At 38.7% G+C, this 23,382-nt stretch overlaps 3 protein-coding genes, 1 long non-coding RNA gene and 6 other non-coding genes across 11 annotated transcripts; all 10 read left to right on the top strand.

The window, feature by feature from the left end:
• The first annotated feature begins 141 nt into the window (after window positions 1-141).
• Window positions 142-2,561, top strand: LOC117394036 (uncharacterized). The gene is made up of 11 exons (XR_004543338.2): window positions 142-191; window positions 575-615; window positions 775-835; window positions 1,082-1,140; window positions 1,309-1,333; window positions 1,513-1,539; window positions 1,684-1,724; window positions 1,893-1,923; window positions 2,095-2,152; window positions 2,323-2,376; window positions 2,536-2,561. It is a non-coding gene; the product is annotated as an uncharacterized LOC117394036 (long non-coding RNA).
• On the top strand, window positions 649-714 carry LOC117370447 (small nucleolar RNA SNORD75). Its single transcript, XR_004541395.1, has one exon. It is a non-coding gene; the product is annotated as a small nucleolar RNA SNORD75 (small nucleolar RNA).
• Window positions 1,368-1,444, top strand: LOC117370443 (small nucleolar RNA snR60/Z15/Z230/Z193/J17). The gene has a single exon (XR_004541391.1). It is a non-coding gene; the product is annotated as a small nucleolar RNA snR60/Z15/Z230/Z193/J17 (small nucleolar RNA).
• Window positions 1,758-1,834, top strand: LOC117370442 (small nucleolar RNA snR60/Z15/Z230/Z193/J17). Its single transcript, XR_004541390.1, has one exon. It is a non-coding gene; the product is annotated as a small nucleolar RNA snR60/Z15/Z230/Z193/J17 (small nucleolar RNA).
• LOC117370444 (small nucleolar RNA snR60/Z15/Z230/Z193/J17) lies at window positions 1,958-2,034 on the top strand. Its single transcript, XR_004541392.1, has one exon. It is a non-coding gene; the product is annotated as a small nucleolar RNA snR60/Z15/Z230/Z193/J17 (small nucleolar RNA).
• Window positions 2,562-2,603: 42 nt separating the features above from the next.
• Window positions 2,604-2,668, top strand: LOC117370446 (small nucleolar RNA SNORD78). The gene has a single exon (XR_004541394.1). It is a non-coding gene; the product is annotated as a small nucleolar RNA SNORD78 (small nucleolar RNA).
• Window positions 2,669-2,800: 132 nt separating this feature from the next.
• LOC117370441 (small nucleolar RNA SNORD47) lies at window positions 2,801-2,874 on the top strand. Its single transcript, XR_004541389.1, has one exon. It is a non-coding gene; the product is annotated as a small nucleolar RNA SNORD47 (small nucleolar RNA).
• Window positions 2,875-3,308: 434 nt separating this feature from the next.
• Window positions 3,309-6,626, top strand: tor3a (torsin family 3, member A). Its single transcript, XM_033992053.2, has 6 exons — window positions 3,309-3,677; window positions 3,787-3,909; window positions 4,452-4,717; window positions 5,161-5,336; window positions 5,595-5,719; window positions 5,789-6,626. The coding sequence occupies exons 1-6, from the start codon at window positions 3,512-3,514 to the stop codon at window positions 6,034-6,036; spliced, it is 1,104 nt and encodes a 367-aa protein (XP_033847944.1). The 5' UTR covers window positions 3,309-3,511; the 3' UTR covers window positions 6,037-6,626.
• Window positions 6,627-7,017: 391 nt separating this feature from the next.
• calr (calreticulin) lies at window positions 7,018-11,088 on the top strand. Its single transcript, XM_033992051.2, has 9 exons — window positions 7,018-7,278; window positions 7,774-7,875; window positions 8,181-8,384; window positions 8,526-8,620; window positions 8,833-9,042; window positions 9,164-9,277; window positions 9,386-9,529; window positions 9,750-9,842; window positions 10,080-11,088. Exons 1-9 carry the CDS (start codon window positions 7,185-7,187, stop codon window positions 10,302-10,304), a joined length of 1,281 nt encoding a protein of 426 aa, XP_033847942.1. The 5' UTR covers window positions 7,018-7,184; the 3' UTR covers window positions 10,305-11,088.
• A 186-nt stretch (window positions 11,089-11,274) lies between these two features.
• Window positions 11,275-23,360, top strand: eps15 (epidermal growth factor receptor pathway substrate 15). 2 transcript variants are annotated; one of them, XM_033992042.2, is made up of 25 exons: window positions 11,275-11,363; window positions 13,047-13,088; window positions 13,777-13,866; window positions 13,936-13,983; window positions 14,066-14,161; window positions 14,484-14,546; window positions 14,719-14,844; window positions 14,934-14,993; window positions 15,200-15,442; window positions 15,622-15,767; window positions 16,084-16,240; window positions 16,514-16,587; window positions 17,375-17,447; window positions 17,620-17,781; window positions 17,872-18,054; window positions 18,123-18,521; window positions 18,591-18,671; window positions 18,755-19,082; window positions 19,166-19,210; window positions 19,514-19,911; window positions 20,038-20,107; window positions 20,182-20,252; window positions 20,334-20,454; window positions 20,542-20,747; window positions 21,963-23,360. In XM_033992042.2, the coding sequence occupies exons 1-25, from the start codon at window positions 11,337-11,339 to the stop codon at window positions 22,101-22,103; spliced, it is 3,450 nt and encodes a 1,149-aa protein (XP_033847933.1). In that variant the 5' UTR covers window positions 11,275-11,336; the 3' UTR covers window positions 22,104-23,360. The 2 variants fall into 2 exon arrangements, with proteins under 2 accessions (XP_033847933.1, XP_033847934.1); XM_033992043.2 differs by having other exon boundaries at window positions 17,857-18,054.
• The last annotated feature ends 22 nt before the right edge of the window (window positions 23,361-23,382 follow it).

The following is a 23,382-nucleotide window of genomic DNA, read 5'->3' as shown; positions in this document are numbered from 1 at the left end:
TTTGATTTTGCACCTTCGCTGTTTGCATATACATGTGCACTACTTCGATTGTGCATAAGGGGCGCTGGTGCCGCATGTCCCATAAGCCAATGCGCCATTACAGTATAAATACGCTGAGCTCGCTCTGTTCTGCCTCACTCACGCCTGTACTACACAGAGACATGTTAGTCCACAGGCAAACGACTTTTTGGGTAAAGTATTAAATGTGTGTTTGTCTTTTGTCGTGTTAGTAACGTAACGTGTTTTGTGTTATATACGGCTGTGTTGGCCTAAACCTTTATTTTTTAATGCAGCTGTTATTGAGAGAGGCCCCACACCACGTGTTGCTCCTGTTAGCTTTAGCTTTAGCTGCTAGTTGGCCACACCAAGTCAACTAGGCTTCTTTATTGTACCGTCATCTTTCTCGAATATTTTTAATTGGTGGGCACTAACTTAACCTCGTGTAATGATGAAATTTCATAGGGACATCTGAATAAATGTGATGTGATCATCTCTGATACACGAGGCTTTACGTGCATGTCATTTTGAACTTAAATGTTGTGCAAACTGTACTGACAAATGTTTTTGCTTCCAGGCTGCAGTGGATGGCACTGGATACTCCACGACTAACGACTGGTGTGTTTGTTTTACAACTGCTTCTCTTTCTTCAGTCAATGATTAAACATTAAGAGTAGTGGACAGAAGAGCTTTCTGACAACATTATCCACTGAGACTGCTCTGTAAATTGTACATTTTTTTCCTTTTATTGGCGCTATATTTAATGATTGTCTTTAGGTTCCAGATGCCAACTGATGAATCACTGATGTTTGAAATGGATGATCAGAACTTTACACAGGTAAATTGTGGGCAAATTGTCATGACTGCAAGTGTCAAGGTTTATATAGTCGACTTGGACTAAGTTTTCCTTTGACACTGAATGCAGCATTGCCTCTTTGCCTGTCTCTGATGACCCTATTTGCTACTCTTGACACAATGGATGACGAATCTGACAACCACCATTGTCAAATCTGAGGCTTCTGCCCTATTCACTTTAAGTTGATCTTTCCAGTGCATATTTAATGGGTGGCTGTTGCTGTTCCAGGTTGCTGGGGTCGGATGAAATGCCTTTTGAATCAAAGCCCTATGATGCACCGCTCTAAAGTAAGAAACCGGCTGTTTTCAGACATGACCTAATGATGCTGAATATGATGAATTGTTTAATGGGAATCTCTCTGAAAATATGTGAGGATTTTTATGTCTGATCAATCACGCTTCACTAGACTAAAATCATCAATTTTGGGTTTGTATTAATTTATCCTCCTCTTGCAGGCCAAATGCAACGATTGCCCTAAAGGTAAGGTCATTGTTATATTGTGACACCTTTTAGCCTTATGCAGTGATGACTGCATAGTTCAACAGATTTTCTGTGAAGAACAATGTCTTTCGCTCCTATCTGATGCATGTACTTGATGGTAACCTGTCTGGGCTCTTTACATGAGTTTCGCCAATTAATGATGGTTTTCTTTGCTATAGGATCTGATGGATGTTGAAGTGGTTCTGGTGAGTGCTGGCTGTAAAGGCCATTCTATGCTTTAGACCAGTAACTCACTCTACCAGATTAATTTATTTGTTTATGCACTTGACTGTTACAACCTGTCAAAAGCACATAACCTCAGACATGTTCTAAAGTTTACTTTATTTCAGATGTAAAGTCTGTCCAGATTGAGATCCCACCTGCCTCAAAGGTAAAGTTATTGCCTTATTGGCATGTATTTGGCCTGATGCAGTGATGAGTGCATAGTTCAGCAGATTTTCTGTGAAGAACAATGTCTTTCGCTCCTATCTGATGCATCTCCTTAATCGTACTTTAACTAAAATCTTGGAAGAGTTGAGCTGATTTGTGTTCTTTCCAGAACCTGGATCTGGGATTGACTGGTTCTTGATGTAAGTTTAATTTGCATTGCCCTCTTGAATTCAGTTGCTGCAATGATGATTGCATAGTTCAGCAGATTTTCTGTGAAGAACAATGTCTTTCGCTCCTATCTGATGCATCAACTATAATTTGTCTTTCAGTGTGCTGTCTGAATTGTGCTAATTTATTTTTTTTTATCTCAGCTTCCAGCCGTTTGGTCTCAAGCTAAATGACTGCTTAATTTGAGTAACCTTTGTACCGGTGAGTACAAAACTTGTCCTGGTATGGTTGATCCTGTATGACCTTGTGATGATAAAATGTGAAGGCTGACTCAACTATGGAGCGTTAATTAGCTCTAGCTGACCTGGTCATGAATTGAGGCTTAAGACTAAAGTTCTACCTGAAAAAACTTAAGTACTGTATTTTTTCAGGACTTCACATCCTTCACTGCCACATTTGCATATCCACTGATAAGCCTGACTTTGGTAAGCATTATACAGTGTAAGCCTACTTTTTATTAGAGATGATGAATGTGAATCAGGTCACTGATCTGGTTGATGAGAATTATATTTTCTGATCTCTTGGTGGTTGGTCTGTGATGAAGCCAGTTTGTTGTTGGTGTTAATTTCATATTTCTTTTGCAGTGCTGCTCCCAAGGTCCTTTTTAAGGTGAGTTTCTGTGTGTGAAACCTAAATAAAGTACAAGTTGTGGGTTCAGTGATGTATGACAAATGTCTGACCTGAAAACTACTGTGGACATGTTTACTCACTGAGCAACCCATTAGTAATATAGAAACTTATTTGAAAATGGCATGTTCTGTACTTATGAGTTTTGTCCTTTTGCAGGAGTTGCTGGCCTCTCTGGTTAATCCTGGTATGTATTCTGTCTTGAAGGGCCATTCTATCTCTGACCAGTGATGCTAAGATTCTGCCAAATGAATTGCTTTGATTATGCATCTTACCGTTCCAACTTGTCTGAGGTCGTACTCTGTTCAAAGGGCCAGTTTTAGGTGGTTCCATCCTCCTGAATGTGTTCTTTATTCCCTAGATGGTGGATGCGTTTCCAGAAACGACTTTGTCAAATTGGACCATGTGTTTGTTTTTTGTTTTTTTTTTAAATGAACAATAAAGTGGTTAAGACATCTTGTTTCAATGTGTTTTATTCAAAGCTCCATTAACTAGTTTGTTGAATTATTTTTTTTTAATTAAATAAATGCACCCTTTTGTGTAAGACTAAAATTTTTGCTTCTATCTGCTATAATCCTCAATACAGTAACTCCAGATTAAGTTGCAATAATGTACATTGTATGAAAGTAAATTTAGTTGAGCGATTTGAATTAAAATGCATATTCATGTTTTATAATAAAGTTATTGTAGCGCTAGGTTGCCGGAAGTGACGTAAGGTCGCTTTTGGTAGCACGATGGTGAAACTGCACACAAATGAATACGGCTTCAAATTCGAAAATGGTTTGTGTATTTAATGTAAAATATTATCCATTCTCCGCCTCAAAAGTTTTGAAAGTGGGTGTCCGATGGCCGGGGCAGGCTGGTGTGGCTGAATGAATGAAGACACCGGACGCGGTTTTGTAGCATCGGGACCGTGTCAGACCATTTGCGCTCATGATTTTGCTACTTTTCTTGCATTTGGTCTGTATTCGGACTGCAAATGCCGACTTCTTCAATTTTGATAGCATTTCTAATGTTTCCACTTATTATTTCAATTATTTTTATTGCAATATATGGGAGGGGGAGTGTCAGCCAAATCAAGATGATGCTACACAGCAAGGTAAGACGGCTAACTCGCACTCGCACTTTAAGCTTGCTTCCCCAGTATTAGTGTAACCAACACGGCTAACGCTACAGTGGTTACATATTTTTATTGCATTTTTTCGCAGTGCCATCCAGGGACCTGTGGGCAAGTTTCCCTCAGGACTACATCAACCTGCTCCATCAGTGGTATTGTAGCTTGGGGCAGTGCTGTGAATCTGGAGACTGCAGGATAACTAATAATGTCACCGGTATGATCCTCACATTACACCTGCACGCCTCACGCTGGCGTTTTTAAAATGATCACCACATGCAGAGGTGGAGTAGAACAGTTTGACTAGTTTCAAAATAATGTTAATCAAGTAGTAGAACAAAGCAGTAGTCCACAGAACAACTAAACAATAGGCTAATAGTATACTGGCTGGTTGTAAACACCTGATTTATAAATTGCAATTAATATAACAGGATTAGGCTATATACAACTTATATCTGAAGATAAGGTGCCAGACACAAATGTCCATATTTTATATTGGCAGGGGTAACATAAAGCTTCTGTTACAGAAGCTTTATGTTGTCAGACTTAACTACACTACAGTGGGACAACAGTGGGAAGAGTGGCCTTACTAAAACTTTTACTCAAGACTACTGTTACACTGTAAAATGTATTACACAAGTAAATGTTTGACTAATACTCAGAAGTACTTTTACTTACTGTTACTTAAATTAGTAAATTAGTACACCGCCTCTCTGATCACATGTTTCATAATTACTTTTTCTGGCTTTCTTAACACAGGTTTATCTAGGGACCTTCAAAGTAAACTCCATGGACAACATCTGGCACAGTCAGTGGTTCTTAAAGCCATCCAAGGATTTATCAACAATCCAGACTCCAACAAGCCACTCACTCTTTCATTCCATGGCTGGTCTGGTACAGGCAAGAACTTTGTGGCTAGAATGATCGCAGACAACCTGTATCGGGATGGGGTGAAGAGTGAGTGTGTCCGACTGTTCATCGCCCCATTCCACTTCCCCCATGCCAGACTCGTGGACACGTACAAGGTAGGACTTGGCCTGAGCCAGTATCACGCTGCTACTGAACTGCAGCCATCAGATATTTGGCTTGGATTTAGTTTATTGGACTTGCCAACCATATCTTTGTTCTTATTTAACTACTTTACCCCATTGCAATTCAGGTTAAAGGTTAAAGTGGTGTTGCAATGCAATTTTTCAATGATTGTTTAGATTTCAACAGTATTGACAATTTTATTACACAAATGAGACTAGACTTTAAAAGTTCTACTGTGGCATAATCTCCAACTGATAAGATATGGACTGCTGGCATCAAATGAAATCCACATCGATTTGTAATTTGCTACTGTGTTAAGAGTGGCACATTTCAAATATTAATTTAAAATAAATTAATATTTAATATTAAATAATATAATATTATAATATTAAATTAATGCCAATACAATAGAATAAACTTGCCACTTTCTTTCTAGGGCCAACTGCGAGAGGCGATAAGAGACATGGTGCTCCGCTGCCCTCAGACTTTGTTTATCTTTGATGAGGCAGAGAAACTTCATCCTGGGTTGATTGATGCTATTAAACCGTTTATGGATCATTATGACAATGTGGATGGTGTGAGCTACCGCAGAGCTATCTTCCTCTTTCTCAGGTTGGTTTGTCTTTTAAAAGTACTCCCTATATTTTATTTTACTGGAAATGCCCAATTGCAGCATAACTCTTTCAAAAATTGATTGTGGATAATATCCATAATTTATTCACCATCTATACATTCAGTATTACTTTCCAGGCAAAGATGGCAGTCCAACAAGGATGATCTGCACACAGCCTTTTTTAGTTTTTTTTGTCAAAACATGACACGAAACAAGTCAGAGTCACTTGTTTAAATCACAAATTGATGTCTTCACAGTAATATTGGTGGTGCAGCAATAAATGATGTTGCTCTGGACTTTTGGCATTCTGGACAAAATCGAGAAGACATTGGGATGGAAGACCTGGAGCACCGGCTTCGAGCTGAAACAATCGAGTCTGAAGGTACATACATGGAAACTACATATAACACCTTCTTTGTTTATGGCTAATTACTAACTGTCTTCCTTTTAGGTGGTTTTGCCCAAAGCGAGCTAATGTCAGGACATTTGATTGACTTCTATGTGCCATTCCTTCCTTTGGAGTATCGCCACGTCAAGCTTTGTGCAAGGGACGCCTTTACAGCTCGAGGCCTTGAAGCCGATGAAGACACACTGGATGAAGTTGCTAAAGCCATGTTATATGTACCAAAGGAAGAGAGACTTTTTTCAGCACAAGGTTGCAAATCTATACCACAGCGAATCAACTTTTTCCTACCATAGAAAAATACATGGTATTAAAAAGCTGGAAGGAGACTTACCTGCTGTCAAAGGAAGGCATGTCTTCTTGAGTTGAGCATTATATAATACCTCTATGGCACAACTGGTGTCTACAATTCAGGTCCTACTAAGAGTGGAATACACACAGTATGTGTGTGAACAAGATAAACACTTATAATGAGTGTATGCAAAATATCCTTTGAGGAGTAGGCCTAGTCAGAAAGAAAGACGGAGCAGAGCGCAGGTTTTGGAAGGAGAATTTTGGATTGCTTTTGTATTGTCACATTATTGCTCTTTATTTTATTTCTTTGTTCATTGCTTTTTAAATTAAATATTATAATACACAAACCAATGCAATTACATTGTAATTATTTATATTGTGTGTAAAATATTTGTCATTATTTAAAGGTTCTAAGGACATACTGGAAACTTCATGACCCAAGATGGGCTTAGATGCGTTCAACCACTGTCGATTATTTTGATTATTTTTATTTTGTTTGGAGACTTTATTGTCCACATACGGAACTTTTCTTGTCATACAGACTACAGCATGTTACACAGCTTTGTTTTCAGTTGATATATTTGTACCATGTTTTTTTTCCACAAACATTAAGACTCTTATTAGTAAATTGAAACTGTGAGTGTATTTTATGTGCTTGTGTTTCTATTTGTTCTACGATTTGGCTTTATTTTATACTTTGTATGCATTTGTGTCAAGATACTTAGTTAGAAAGAGTTCATTTTGAAAATAAAGAAAACCTCGTTTTTTAAACTGTTATCGATTTGAAAACACATAAAATGCAAATGATACAGATAGGATATAACATGGGTTATTTCCTTACTGCTCGCCTCTAGGCGGTCACTTCGCCTACGACAGGTTTCCTGTGATTGGCCCTGGCAGGTGTTTGTCTGCAGATTGTGCTGTGGATTGGTTCACGCGTGTTTCTCTTCCTCATGACGCTCCAGGGCCGTGAGCCAATCACAGTCAGACATCTGTTCTGAGCCGACAGGAGCAGTGTCTCAGCATCTCTCTACTGTAAGAGAAAGGCGCACCCGGTCATCACCTCTCCTTTATGACTACTGTTATTAAAACTGCCTGGTTTCGTTAAGAGTGGTATTTTTTCAGTTTCCAGGGTGCTCCAGTTTACTCGATGACGGCCCTGTCGCTCTTTTTGCTGGCCGTGTCGGCCGCATCGGCTCTCACTGAATCCACCGTGTATTTCCGAGAGCAATTTGAGGATGGGGGTAAGTCCTTTGCACCAAAAATGTTACGGCTATACATCATTTATACTGCCCAATACCGCTGTAGTGTCAGCCACCGTGTGTTATGTGCACTGATGAGCCACTGCATATGTCTGTCGTTTTGGTTTATCTTTTCATTTGATTAAAACGTGGAACCCTTTAGATGTATATGGTTATTATGTTTTTCTCTTAAATATAAATTAGCCACAGCAATAATTTCGTAGCACATTTCAACAGTTCTCTCTTTATTTATATATATATATATATATCTGTATATATGGGAGTCCTCTTCAGCTCTCAAGCCATGTCTACCTCCCCATCCCCCTACTCTTTTTTTCCTGGTCATTTATGTCAAACCCAGAGAAACCCCCACCTAAACACATGATGTCTTTACCACGCTCTGAAGGTGTTGCTTCTGCAGCTCACCTGCGCTGAACTGCAGCATGTCTTATTATCACTGTGATTAAACTGTGGGTCTAACTTCATCTTGCTCTGTAGATGGCTGGAATAGTCGCTGGGTGGAATCCAAACACAAGAGTGACTATGGGAAGTTTGTACTGACTGCAGGGAAATTTTATGGTGATGCAGAGAAGGATAAAGGTGAGCATCATCTTATAATCCAAGTTACACGTTTCATTCTAGTGTTCAAGTTGTGCTATAATAAATGTCTAGTTTCACAAGAAAATCACCTATAAATGTATAATAGCTCATTGAAAGAATATATATATATATATAATATATATATATATATAATATATATATATATATATATATATATAATATATATATATATATATATATATATATATATATATATATATATATATATATATATATATATATATATATATATATATATATATAATAAACCGCATATACATCTTCACTGAGTCTTTATTCCATAGGTTTACAGACAAGTCAGGATGCTCGGTTTTATGCCTTGTCATCACGTTTCGATGACTTCAGCAACAAGGGCCAGCCTCTTGTCATTCAGTTCACTGTAAAACATGAGCAGAGCATTGACTGTGGTGGAGGCTACATCAAACTGTTCCCTTCTGGCCTTAACCAGGAGGAAATGCATGGAGATTCCACTTACAACATCATGTTTGGTAAGCTGACAAATAATTATGGTGAATTAAATAGCAACTACAATTTATAATAAAGTACTGTACCGTAATGGTGATGTGCATTGTTTGTAGAGATGTTAGATTTTGTGGCTCATCAGATCATCTTTCATTCCCTTTGCTCAGGTCCTGATATTTGTGGTCCTGGTACAAAGAAAGTGCACGTCATATTCAACTACAAAGGGAAGAATCATCTCATAAACAAAGATATCAGATGTAAGGTAATGTGGTAAAACCGAGTAATCAACTTTTCTTTTATTTTTGTATTTAAATTATTAAATGAATATTTTTGTTAATACCTCTTTTGTTAATACCTAAACCTACTTTCTAATGTATTAAATATACTACTTTCAAATATAATTATATACTATAGTTGTAGCACAAAAACTACAAAGAATATTCTTCTTTACAAGTATCATTTTCTTTCCTCCAGGATGATGAATATACCCACCTTTATACACTGATTGTAAACCCTGACAACTCCTATGAGGTCAAAATTGACAATAAGAAGGTAGAGTCTGGCAGTCTTGAGGATGACTGGGACTTCCTTCCTCCTAAAAAAATCAAGGATCCTGATGCCAAGAAGCCTGAGGACTGGGATGACAGAGAAAAGATTCCCGACCCTGACGATAAGAAACCTGAGGTTGGTAAATATGGAAATTTCAATTTGTGCAGTTTTCTTTTCTTTGTTTCTTTTCGGATCAGGTTACTGTCCATTCTTTAGATAATAAGCTCACATATCCTGATTTTGCTAAATTTGCTAGGATTGGGACAAACCTGAGAATATCCCTGACCCAGATGCCAAAAAGCCTGATGACTGGGATGATGAGATGGATGGAGAATGGGAGCCACCTATGGTCACCAATCCTGATTATAAAGTAAACTATTAACTTGCATTAATTAAGACAAGCATTTTTAAATGCTTTATTGATTTAATTGAACAATTTGCTTTGATGAACTCCTTTGTGTCTGGTGGCTGTCTTTAGGGTGAGTGGAAGCCCAGGGAGATTGATAACCCAGCATACAAGGGCAAATGGATTCACCCAGAGATTGATAACCCTGAGTACACAGCTGACCCTGAGATCTACAAGTATGACAGCATTGGTGTAATTGGACTCGACTTGTGGCAGGTATAAAACAATGCTGTCAGAAATGCATTAAACATTATACATTTATCAGCTGTTGATGTTATTAGTTATTTTTGTTGTTAACATTATTGTATATAAGTGTATATAATCAAGCGCTTGTGAGTTATGCATTTATTAAAACAAAATTAATACATTTAGTGTGATTTTTTTATTATTATTATTGTTGTTATTTTTAATACTTACTTTTTATAATGTTTTTCAGGTTAAGTCTGGGACCATCTTTGACAACTTTCTGATTACTAATGATCCTAAATTGGCAGAGGAAGTGGGCACTGAAACATGGGATAAAACACGGGTAAGTCAAATCTTTGCGTATATAGTTTATTATTGATAAATGGCTGATATCCATGTGGTTCCCAGTCATGACAATTTAGCAGTGCTGCCATAGCAGTTATGAATTAAAAACACAGTATGTAGTATTTTGAATGGTGAAATGCTCTCATAATGTCGCCTAATAAGCAGGAAGTTAAAATCCATGAATACACTGTTCAATAATCTGTTTATATGCATAATTACCTTTTTTTGTTCTTAGGATGCAGAAAAGAAAATGAAGGAAAAACAGGAGGAGGAAGAGAGGAAGATTCGTGAAGAGGAGGACAAGAAGAAGCGTGAGGAGGCAAAGGAGGCAACAGAGGAAGATGAGAAGGAGGAAGAGGAGGAGGAAGAAGAGGAAGAAGAAGAGGAGGAGAGGGAGGAAGATGAAGATGAGGACGATGAAGAGGACAGCACAGATTCTCCACTCAAAGACGAATTATAAACTGTAGAAACTACTTCAGAGAGAATCATACTGCCTGTGTCACGTAGCTATTCTACAGGTGCAGGTGGGACAATTGTGATGGACCCCTGATCTGGGTGGGATGGAATTTTTTAATTTGTTTACAATGCCAGGGAAGTTGAAAAGGGCAGATTATTGTTATAATAATTGCTATTATTATTATTATTATTATTATTACTATTGACTTAAAGGATGAATTGGATGGCTGAAAATTTTATATCCATCGGATTTATTTTGTATGTATTGGTGACATGAAGAATGGTTTCTGAAATGCACATGCTTTTTGCTTTTTTTTTGCTTTTTTTTTTTTTTTTTTTAATACCTCATACGTTTGCTTATTTTATATTTGTGTAGTATTTTAATTTAGTCTCAAATCTGTTCATGTTTTTGTTTTTAAATTATACTTGGTGGCATGGTAACACTGGTTAAGCCATGCTGATTTACTTTTTTCTCTGTGGTTCTGTGGTAATACATTGTTACTGAGGGTGAATTTATTTGCTAGTTTGTTTGTACTGTCTAGTTACCACTACTCTACTTTGTATTACTGTGTGTTCCAAAATAATGTACTCAAACTAAAATGCAAGTTCACCCCAGTAGCAGCAAAGCTTCCATCCATGTACTTGATTATTGTTCCTCACTTTATCACTGTTGCAGAACATAAGATTTTTTGTAAATCCACATTTTATACTAATAATAGTAATTGAAGTGGGGTGATTTCAGACTGCTGTGTACTAAATGACTCAATAAAAACAACCAGAAAGATGTCATTTGATGTGCTGTTTTGTGGACCGCCTAATCTTAAGGGTAAATAATATGGACTACTCTGAATTAGTCTACTCTAGCTCTATTGTCTTAAGTGTGTTGTCGACCCTTGTGTTGCACTTTGCAGTGGTTTGTGATCACAGCAGTAGTTCGTTCCTGCGGGTTGAGTCCAGGTCAGATCCAGTGCCGGGGTTTGTATCGGCCTCTGTGCAGCAGCAGCGCAGCCTGGAGCCAGTGGGAAACAGAAACACTATGGCTGCCGCTCTGTCTCTTACTCAGGTAACACTGTCTTATAACTCAAATCTAACAATTTCACGGGCTCTGTGCCGCTAGTCTGTGTGGCTTGAAGTTATTTTCAGTGTTGGATGAAGTGGGCCTAAGCGCACGGGGCCTACCCCTGCTCTCTGTCCCCTTTTCACTCAAGTCCTTCTGTGACTGGGAAAAGTTTCTGTCTAATCTCTTCGGACTGCGTAAGGGCGTAGCTAGCTAGCATGCTAGCTAACCGCTAGTTTGTGTGGGACATTAGCGTGTTTTAGACGTACTATTATACAGTATATTTTGAGAAGTGAGCAGTGATTAAAGCCGTGGAGTTTCACTGGCCGGGGTCTGGTTTAGTGTCTGTTCGCCGTGCTTTGCCGTGTGCTGCTCGTTTGCTGTGTAGTGAAATCGTAATAAGAGATCCCATGTGTGATTATGTTATGGCTCTGCTGTCATGTCTACACTGATGATCTGTGCCAACATTCCAGCTGTATTCATTCAGTACATTTGAGTTTATTAGTGCAACACTGCAGTGGAAACGCCTCTGTTGCCTTTTAGCCTGTTGTTTGCCAATGTTTGGTCACCAACATTTGGCGCTATTGCTCGACATAAACAAGTGACAGTGCCTCTGACCTTTTAAAGATGCTGGCTGTTATGCTTTTTGCGTGGAGTGTAGCAAATCTAACTGATGATTTGCAACTTTATTAGTTACTTAGAAGAGGAAGTGAAAGACAACAAAAACCGTGAACTTATTACTTCCTTCAGCATAGCAGCTGCATGTGTTGCAAAGTAAATGAGCGATTTAGTGGCATTAAACAACTTTAGTCAGACCTGTTACCTGAGCCACTGTTGCCTATAACAACAGAAGCAGCACCACACACATTTGCAGCACACACATTTGCAGCACACACATTTGCAGCACACACATTTGCAGCACACACATTTGCAGCACACACATTTGCAGCACACACATTTGCAGCACACACACTGACACATAGACTCCCAAGAGCCAAAACTCTGGTGTGATGCTTATGAATCCATGTTGTTTTGGACACTGTCCTATCAGGCGTTACACTTTCACAGTACAATGAGCACTGTGCTGGGGTGAACCACCAACTGCTGTAGTCACAATAGTGCACTCTGTGAGATAAGTGTTTGTGCAGTTATCTCAGTATAAATTGACAGTTGACAGAGTTTGCTGTTAGACCTCTGTTTAGATATTTGAGTTTGTTTTAAGAAATAATTAAATTAAGTAAAAGTTTTGTGACTACCAAGGACGAGTGTATGAGTAGAAAGTGCGGCGTGTTTTGTGTAATTATTTTCAGGTTACAATACATCATTACAAGTTGCTCAATAGCTGCCCTCTGTAATTCACTGTACAAATATTGTTCACTCCTATTCTCATTCACTCTGCCTATGCAGTTAAATCTATATCTCAAAAACATACTACAGGAAATGCTGATTTATTTCCTGTTTAGTCAACTGAGATCTTCTTTAAAGAGGAACAGGATTTGGCAAATAAGGACTGGCTAATATCCGGGTAATGAAATGCAGCTGTGAACCAGACATTTTGGTTAATAAAATTAAATCATTTTAAAAATATAATATATAAACTAATACACTTTCTAATATTGTTGACTACTTATAAATAACTCTTGTGACCTATTTATTTTCCAATATATAAGGATTTGTTATTTCCTACAGCTCTCCAGTGGCAATCCCATCTATGACAAGTATTACAGACAGGTATGTATATCTTGATAACTCCATTTGTATGCAGTGCATAGGCTAGGACTATCTTCTCTTCCTAACACTGATGATAAATTGCCAGCAAAAATAACAGTTTATACCATACTACATGACCTGTTTGTACTCTTATGTTCTAAACATTGCTGAGTGCAAAATTGATAATTTGGTTGTTGAGTAAGTGACTGTTACTGCTTGTAGTTGTGTAGAGATCTGTTTTCTTTCCTCCTGTTCATGTCCTGTAAAGCAAGTTGTACTGCCATGAATTAATAATTATAGCCTCATCAAATCTATCCAGGAAAAGACTTCATAGCTACTGTTTAGTCCTAGTAGTCCACAGCACTAAAATGCTTTTGTGTGGCAGTTAGTGCGCTCCTAAAAAGATGTACCATTTACTTGCATGTTTTCTCAGGTGATGACCCTTAACAAGGTTTCCCAAAACACTAATATGACCCTTTCCCACCAATCTGAGTTTACATTTTATTCATAAAGATATAATCTGGGCTTTTTATTTTCACTGGTTGTATTTGTCCAAAACAAAAACAAAAAAAATAACATTTACATTTGATTGGTAACATTAGTGGAATTAGTGCAAAAATATGTAATTTTTCATTCGATCATAGACATCGATGTTCATATTAGATGCTGTGGAATAGATTAAATACATTTACGTGGTGCTTGTGTGCAGGTGGATCCAACCAACAGTGGACGAGTGGTTGCACCTGATGCCGCTGTTTTCCTGAAGAGGTCAGGCTTAGCAGACCTAGTTCTAGGAAAGGTGAGCATACAAACTCATCACTATTCATTATGTCTCATTTAGTGTCTTAATTTCTGTTTGTCTCATTAGATTTGGGACCTGGCAGACTCTGAACGCAAGGGGGCCCTCAATAAACAGGTATCTTTAGATTATATCCTCAAACACACAGGCATGAACACTTTGCAGTTTCTTGTAATTCTGTCTATTCTGTCTGTTTTAGCAATTCTTTGTAGCTTTACGCTTAGTAGCCTGTGCCCAAAATGGCCTGGAGGTGGCACTCAAGAGCCTTAATGTGGCTGTTCCTCCCCCCAAATTTGTGAGTACTTTTGAATGCTCTCTGTACTTTTATAATGAGACTGACATCCTTATGGGATAAGTGTTGTGAAATTTTGAGGTAAAATCTAAATATAATGTTTATAATGTACTACTGACTCTTTCTTGTATACTCAAATGTATAAACACACGTTATTAAAGATGTCTGTGTAATTCCTCAGTCGCCTAGCTCTGATCCATAGTAAAAGTAAAATCTGTCAACTGAACAACAAAGTTGTAGGAGTGAAGACATACTTTTGGCTTTTACATGTTATTAAAACAAGCATTGATTTTAAAGTGTAACCCAAACATTTGTTAATGTTCAGCACGACACGAGTAGCCCACTGTTACCAGGAGGAGTGCCTGGTGATTACCCGTGGGTAGTAAAGGTGAGTCACTTTTCTCACACTCTTATGTCCTCTTAAATGTAATTTAATTAAATAAGTTGTAATAATTCTTTGAAATACTTGTATTGTAATTTCTTGTAGTTATTCTATAAAATCTAGACACTTTCAGCTTTCTTCAATCTAATACAGATGTTTTGTTTTTCATTTTTGGTAGCCAGAGGAGAAGATGAAGTTTGACGCCATCTTTGACAGCCTTGGTCCTGTTGGAGGGATGCTAACTGGAGATAAAGTGAAGCCTGTTCTTCTTAACTCCAAACTGCCTGTAGACATCTTGGGAAGGGTAAGTCTCTGTTTCCAATCACTACCTATATAAAATTGTACACTGTGAAACTTTGAATGCTTGACTGTGTTATATCTACTGTTTGATAGGTTTGGGAGCTTAGTGACATTGACAGAGACGGCATGTTGGACAGGGATGAATTTTCTGTGGTAAGAATTACATCTTTTGGTATTTCATTAATTAATAATTAATAATGTGGTGTGTTTTTTAACCCAAATGTTTTACCTACAATTTATTCTTCATGCTTCCTTTTATGTGTCAGATATTTGCAAAGCTCTTTTGAAGTTAACAGTTGGATACTTTGCTGGTAACGTCAATTTTTTTGGTTATTTTGTCATCTTGTGCCCTTCACCAGGCAATGTATCTAGTGTACAGAGCGTTAGAAGGCGAGCCAGTTCCTATGTCCCTCCCGCCTCCCCTGGTACCACCCTCAAAGAGAAAAAAGCCCTCTGTGCCCCCTGTGATGCCTCTGCTGCCATCACCGCCCTCGGCTAAAGACAGAAGCTCCTCCCACTCCAAGACCCTGCCCCACCCCCCTAAACCTGTCCCAGTGTCAGCTCCTGCCCCAGTTCCTGTCCAAACTCCAGCAGCTGCTCCTGTGAGTACAGCTCGGCACCATTTGGGATTACTTTGATTAAATACAGCTTTAAAATGATTTCAAATTGGCTAGTTCAGTGTGTGTTTAAGAAAAACAAGGGACAAGGAAGTGGGAAGGTAGGTGTATTGGTGGGCTACCATGCTTTATTCAGTAACTAATCAAAACTTTTCCTCTTTCAGTGGGTGGTGTCTCCAGCAGACAAAGCAAAATATGATGAACTGTTCACCAAAACAGATTCTGATATGGATGGACTAGTGTCTGGACCAGAAGTTAGAGATATATTTTTGAAGACAGGGCTGCCCTCTGCCACTCTGGCTCGTATTTGGTATGTTTTGTCATATTGCATATTTTATAACATAATGTAGATGCTCTTTATTATTGTTTTAAAACACTTCATAAAAGCTATTTTTAAAAGTTCACGCATCGCGTCCTGTTGTTGCATGACTTTGACAAAGGTTTGGATACCCGTCCAACACGTGCTCCACAGTAATCAAACAGTATTGACTTTTGGCCATTGCATGGTTGTTAAGCTGATGCTTGCTCTTCAATAATGACTGAGCCTATGCCAGTGCAGTCAACAATAGGGACTGCCTGAGGTTAAAATCATTGCTCTTATGTAAAGCTGATGTTTGTGTTAACAGGGAATTGTGCGACATTGGAGATGTAGGAAAACTGACCCGGGAACAGTTTGCTTTGGCGCTTCATCTGATCAACCAGAAACTGACAAAAGGCCTAGAGCCTCCCCAGAGTCTGTCTCCAGAGATGATCCCTCCCTCTGACAGGCAGAATATAAAACAGGTACTACTGCTGTAGTTCTTTAATTTGTTTACTAATTTATTTCATTAAGGTTATAAGGATTTATTTATACAGACATCAACAGGAAGTAGAGGCATGAGAGGCAGGTGAACTTTTGCCTACAACAAGCCTGTCATTAGTTGACCAACAATGTTTTTGATCGATTACAGCCGTAGTAGGTGTTAGACTCGAGAAGTTTAATATGCTCTTCATACTTTAATGTTTATTTACCATATTCAAATGTCACCACTAAAGCTTTATGTCTTTTTATTTCAGAATAATTTGGCAGCTGACTTCTCTGCTATCAAGGAGCTGGATTCTCTCAGTAATGAGATTGTTGAATTACAAAGGTATGGAAAAGTACGAGACAATTTCTTATGCCCTTAAAGTTCAGTCCCAAGGCAATATGCTCATTTTATCATGTGATTTTAGAGGGAATATGAATTGTTAAAGGGCACATATTATTATGCTTTTAACAATATAATAATATTATTCTCTCATTAAAAACACACTTGCATTTTGCTTCATTCATATTTGTTTCATTTATTCTGTTTACAAGGCTGTCTTGCTTTAAGCCTCAGAAATGTAAATCTTTAAGAAATCAGAAATTTTAATCTTTCACCGATTATAATTTCAGTTCAGCATAAACAGTTGCCAGACTCATTCTCAACATTTCTCATGTCAAATTGTGTTCATTACGTCCGTTGCTTAAATGGCTATTTTTTGTCATGGTTTTGCGCTGCCAGTGTCCGAGTCCAAGTAATGGGAGCGAAACGGGTGCAAAATAATGAAATAATGTTTTCTATAAATATATATTATTTTTAATTTTTAAACATCATTCTGGCTCACCACCCCACTCTCTCGATTTTACACATCATCTTCAAGACAGCCATCTGCTTCTATCCTCATTTTCCACTCATCTGACTGCAGACCTTCCTCCCAGTCTGTTTTGCCAGACATAGAAATGCAATACGTGTTATTTTCTCATCTCAGATTTTTGCCTTTATAGTTTTTATGTATGGTCATGATCACAGAAGGGGAAGGAGCTGTGACTTGGTTCAGAGAATTGGGATTACAAGATCTGCTTGGACTGGCTGCCTTGACTAAATACGGCTGTCTTTTTTGTTGGACATCCAGGGAGAAAAGCACTGTAGAAGAGGAAATCAAGGAGAAAGAGGAAGCTATCAGACAACGGACGAATGAGGTTCAGGTAAGATTTAACTTTTAATAATATCTTCAATTATAATATGTCATTCATGTTAATTGCTGCTTCTATATAAAAATAAGGTGGTCGCGATTTGTATTAAATACATTGGAGAAAAAAATTGGAAAAACAGACGGTTAAGTCATCGGTCATAACACATTTTGCTTTGGGAGTGTAGGACTTACAAGATGAGGTTGCCAAGGAGACACAGGAGTTGACGCGACTCCAAACACAGCGGCAGAAGGTCCAGGAGGCATTGGAGGAACTGGACCAGCAGAAGTTGTCCCTGGAGGAGCAGTTGTCCCACATTCGCCAGCAAACAAGCCAGGAGCACCAACTGGTATTTGTCTCTTTTCTCTCTTACTTAAGCCCTCTGCAAGTATCTATTGGCCGCATTGAAATTTCATTTTTCTAGATCACTTCACTGCAGTCTGAGCATGAGGAGCAGGAGGTGAGGATCTGTCAGTTTGAAGAGGAGCTGGTCCAGGCCAGAGAGGAGCTTCTCGCTCTGCAGGAAGAAAGCAGAAAGCTACAGGAGAAAGTCCAGGCAGCTAAAGAGCAGCTGACGCCTCTGCAAGAGTCTGTCAGGGACTCTTTCACACAAGTGGGACAGGTCAGTTTGTGGCTGAAGCTTAAAATCTGTGCATAAGTTTAGCCATCTCACCTGGTATCATCTATTAGGTTCAGCAGAAACTAAATGACCTTCAGATGGAGGAGCGGTCAGTCACCGCTCAGCTCAGCTGGAAGAGAGCTCTTGAAGACAGCTCTCCAGTGCCAGTGTTGGTGAATGGAGCTGGCCCCACCGCAGATATGCATCAGGCAGATCCTTTTCACAAGGACCTACTGGAGGATGATCAGCCCAAGGACCTGAAGGTGGAGGCACCAGTAATTAACTCTAATATTCTGACAGATCCAACTGACGTCTGTGAAGCAGCGGAATATGAAAGTAAAGAAGAGGAATCTAGTCCAGAGGAAGAAAAAAGTAAACCAGATCCCTTAGATGATCTCTACACTAGTCTAGCCTCGTCGGATATATACAATAATTTTTCAAGCCTTGCAAAACCCTGGGATACTGAAAAGGTAACACTATTAATGTATATAAACAGTTTTTAATTTTAAATATGGATTAAACACATGTTTAATGTTCAGGAACAAAGCAGTTCTACACCTGACATCACACTTGAAGTAGTTGAAGATGAAGATTTGCCCAAGCCAACAGTAACAACAAATGTACATGTTATAATATACAATTGTTTTTACATAACATTTGTTGTATTGAATCACATTCTGACCTTTTTATGTTTTTTCCCCAGGTTGAACCCCCTGAGCCAGAGAGCAAAGATGATTCAGATCCTCCAGAGACCGTACCAACTGCCCCTTCACCACTGCCAACCAGCACTGCCCCCCGACCACAGACTACTCCCCCTCCTCTGCCCCAGAGTACCGCACCGCCCCAGACTAACCCCCCTCCTCTGCCGCAGAGTACTGCACCGCCTCAGACTACACCCCCCCCTCTCCCCCAAAGCACCGCACCACCTCAGACAACCCCCCCTCCTCTTCCCGAGAGTACAGCACCACCACAGAACAACCCAACTCCCCTGCCTGAAATGGACTTCTTTGGATCAGACCCCTTTACTGACCGTTAGTATCATTGTTTTCTTGTTGTTTTTTTCCCTTTTTACATTATCCAGGATTGAAATGTAAGCTTTTTTATTTTCCTGTAGATGATCCTTTCAAAGATGATCCCTTTGGAAAAGCAGAAGTTCCAGGTAATTTGGCATTTGTAGTATAGACCCTTTAAAATGCATTGACTTCATCAGATGAATAGCATCTTGTGGTGTTATGTGAGAATATGCAATTAATTAATAAGAGATTGCAGCTTTAAGTCTTCGTAATAAAGTCTAAGAATTGTATTTGAGCTTCATAAATGTATAATAGTAATTATTTGTCCACTAAAACCAAAAAAGTCAGGATTTTTCCTTGATCAGTAATTGATCAGTGTCTATCATAATCCCCTGTTAAGTAAATAAATAACATTATACAATTATCTACTCCTTGTTGGTCAAATGTAGATCCATTTGGAGGAGACCCGTTTAAAGGCACAGATCCTTTTGCTGCAGACTCTTTCTTCACTCAGTCCTCAAGCGTCCCGTTTCCCTCAAGCGACCCTTTCTCTGGACCAGCTGACCCGTTTACTTCTGACACCAATGCACCAGAACCGGACCTATTTGCTACAAAGAAAAGTGACAAACCAGTCGCCACTCCTGCAAATTCAGACCCCTTCAGCACAAAACCAGCAAATCCAAGCACGACAACCCCAGATCCATTTACCTCCACAGAGAACAGTGAGCCTGACCCCGACCTGTTTGGAGGGAAAGTGAACGCCCTTAACGAGGCCGATCCTTTTGGGACCCATGATGGAAAGTCTGACCCCTTCAGCTGTTCCCCACCTAGTTCTGATTTGGCTGTGGTAAGTGGATATATATGAGACGGAGATGACATGCAATAATGATGTAGCCTTACTTTAAATTTAAAACTGGAGGCCTCAATCTAGTGCAGTAGTTATGTCGTTGATTTATACATTTACAAATTTCAGAAGGACACAGCCACATCCAATGACCCTTTTGCTCCAGGTGGTACTTCAGTAAGCACCTGTTCTGATCCAGGTATGATTTGGTACCACCTGCTGGCCATAATACATATTACACCGGTTTATTTATTGTAATCTGTCTGTTTTCAGATCCTTTTTCAGCTGTATTTGGTAATGAGTCATTTGGAGGTGGTTTTGCAGACTTTAGTGCCTTGGCCAAGGTAGTCTTTGAAATTCAGTTGCACAGTTGTCATTCATCTGTGTGTTGTTTCTGTTTCATAGTACAGTATATTTTCTTTTAGTCTAATGGTGAAGATTTTGGGATTAATAATAAGAATATATTCCAAGAGGACAACTCTGACGTGCCCCCAGCTCTTCCTCCTAAAACTGGCACACCGACTCGGCCTCCTCCCCCACCCCCAGGTCAGTACAGATGGGATCTTAATTTGATACATTCACAGCAGGATTGTGTAATGTGCTTTAATTTCACATCCTGATGCTTGTGCTCAGGTAAGAGATCCTCCATCTCCAGAACAGAGTCTTCAGACTCTTTCCATCGTCGAGGGCACTTCCTCCCGCAGTCTTCGAGCGATTTTTCCTCTTCCTCCTCCTCCTCTTCCCTGCCTGCCAAGGATCCTTTAGCTGACCCCTTCGCCCCCTCCTCCCCTCCACGTCACAACGTTCGAGAAGCTGACCGATTTGCCAGCTTTGACAAAGTGAGCACCTCCCCTACTTCCTCAGCATCACTTGACTCAGAGTAATCATGCCATCTCCTCTAGATGCATTTCTCCACCAAACACCAAACTCAGTTTTCATATAGCTCTCAATTTACTGCCAACTGTTTAAAGCCAAAACGATCCACTTCTCCCAAATGAACTAAACCAGCCTTTTGTATCTACTGTTTATTTATATATTATTTGGGAACAAAGTACAATTCTCCAGGATGATATGGGCTTTCACTTTAATTTAACACTGTATTACACAAATCACAATGTATCAAGTATGAAATGCAGTATAACCCTTGGCAGAAAATGGAGAGAAAACGACTTATATTTTGTTTTTTTTCAACCACACAATTGTAAGAGAAATATGTATTTGCAGTTAGGATTAAATATTGAATTATCATTTTTACAATTTATGCAACTTTAATAGAACCATATAGAGACAAACTCAATATCATGTGACTTGCATGTGCATGTCCTTCTTTTTGTTGAAGCTGCTGCTCATTACCACATGCAGTACTATACTCTGTCTACATTCTGCTGATTCATTTTTCTCCATATGAACTCCTGTATCGCTGTCCATCTGTCTTTCCGTCATCAACATCATCACCGGTCTTAGCCCTTGTCTTGTCATGTGTGTTACTGAGAAACCTGTACCCTCTCTTGTCTCCACCTCTCTGTCAAGTCTCAATAAAGAGTTAAATCAAGGGCTCTTTCTCCGGCTTCTATATTTTTGCTTTTGAAAGAGCAGATTTACAGTTTTATCTGTTTGTTCCTTCGGTCATGGCATGTTTTCACCGTGCTGTTATTAGCTTTCCTATTTCATTCATTATCTTGGCGTTTACATGTTGCCCTGTAGTTAAAAGTGCATGTCCTTTCCTGGCATCCATTGTATGCATGCTGTTGTAGATACGGCTAGCTATTTTCTTATTTCCATTGTGAATTTTATGATAACAATATAATTACTCTTTTCAGATTTTAGGGCAAGTCATTGGTTTACATCTGCTTACATCCCACTGGTTGCATACACTTAATCAAAACAAAAATTCATAACATTTCTTAATAAAGCATGTTACATTCTTTTTTATCCATAATTGATTTAATCTCGAATCTTATAACTATATACATCTTCTATTTGTGTTTGTTTTCTTCCTTGCCTTTCATATGCCTGTGCCTTGATCTCTCTGGATCTGTAAAATCACTGGGCAGTATCCAACAGAGGAAGACATGATCGAGTGGGCAAAGCGCGAGAGCGAAAGGGAGGAAAAGGAGCGACTCGCAAGGCTAACACAACAGGAACAAGAAGATCTAGAGCTAGCCATCGCACTCAGCAAATCTGAACTGTCGTGAGTATCCCATCATCCCCCTCTCCACAACCCCACTCCTTTTCACTGTCCCAGGAGGGCACAGCACAGCACAGCCCAGCCCTGAGCGGAAAGCACCAAAGCAAAGTGGGGACTATATTATGGACTAATTCAACAGCGGACCCCCTGAAGAAACTGTATGGGAACAAGTCCATCAACTATCTTTCATGTCTGTTGTACTGTCCACTATCAACACAGTATTGTATTTCAATGTGCTTTTCATCCAGAGGAGCAGACTACAGTGGTGTGTGTGGTTTTAAAGGATGGGTAGTTGAGAAGCCATGCAGTGAATATGGATTTGGAGAGGTTGAATTGTTTCCTCATTACTACTTCCGAATGTATTTATTTAAGCATTTAAATGGCCTTTATCACAAGCCTCTCTAGTTTTACACTAATCCTAATGCTACACTTTATTAAAATATTTTTTCTACCTTATTTCTAGTCTATTGTACATTTGACGTATAGACAAAATAGAAATTTTACATCACTTTTTTCATTCGGTCATTAAAAAAAAACAAAAAACTGTACAGATATAAGTCCTACATGCAACTAAAGAATGTGTATGTTAATTCATTTTTACACCTTTAACTAGAGGGCCTTTTCTATGTAAATTGCATGTAATATTTCAAATATGGACAAGGCTTCAAAGTATGTCATTCATATTTAACATTTTTAAATATTTTGTGCTACCACCTCTTGGTAAATTCAAATCATTTTGTAATTTGTTAATCTATTCTGAAATACTACAGTCCCTTTTAACATATGATATGATACAGATATGAAACCATGGTTATGATATGATCATTATTGTGGGGTAATCCACACATTCTGGTTTGGGTGTAATTTTTCTTATAAATTATATTTTACAATAGTCAGCATTAAGCCAAATGTTCATCCTTGGATTCATTTGCACAACCATTAAGGTTACCAATGGATCTCCAGTGCTGCACTGTGAAGGTTTTTGAAGGGAATGTCTTGGCCAATTTTTCTACATTTTTCTGATGAAATGATGCATGCCTGTACATGACTCATTTCATGCTGCATTTTATGGCCTTTCTGCTTTTATTTCTTTTGTAGACTGTCTTAATAGAAATCAGAACCACTTAAATTTAGGCTTATCCATAAAGGCTTTTTAAAATTGTGTTTTATTTTGTATTTTCTAACATGTAAGAGAAATGATCAAATTTTGTCAGATTATGTAATGCTAAATGACAGTAAATAAATATTAAACCTATAGTTTGCATCAGGTCTTAACTCTTATTTAT

Source organism: Periophthalmus magnuspinnatus, chromosome 4 (assembly GCF_009829125.3).
Source record: "Periophthalmus magnuspinnatus isolate fPerMag1 chromosome 4, fPerMag1.2.pri, whole genome shotgun sequence".
NCBI classification, from domain to species: domain Eukaryota; kingdom Metazoa; phylum Chordata; class Actinopteri; order Gobiiformes; family Gobiidae; genus Periophthalmus; species Periophthalmus magnuspinnatus.
This window is presented reverse-complemented; position numbering and strand designations above follow the sequence as displayed.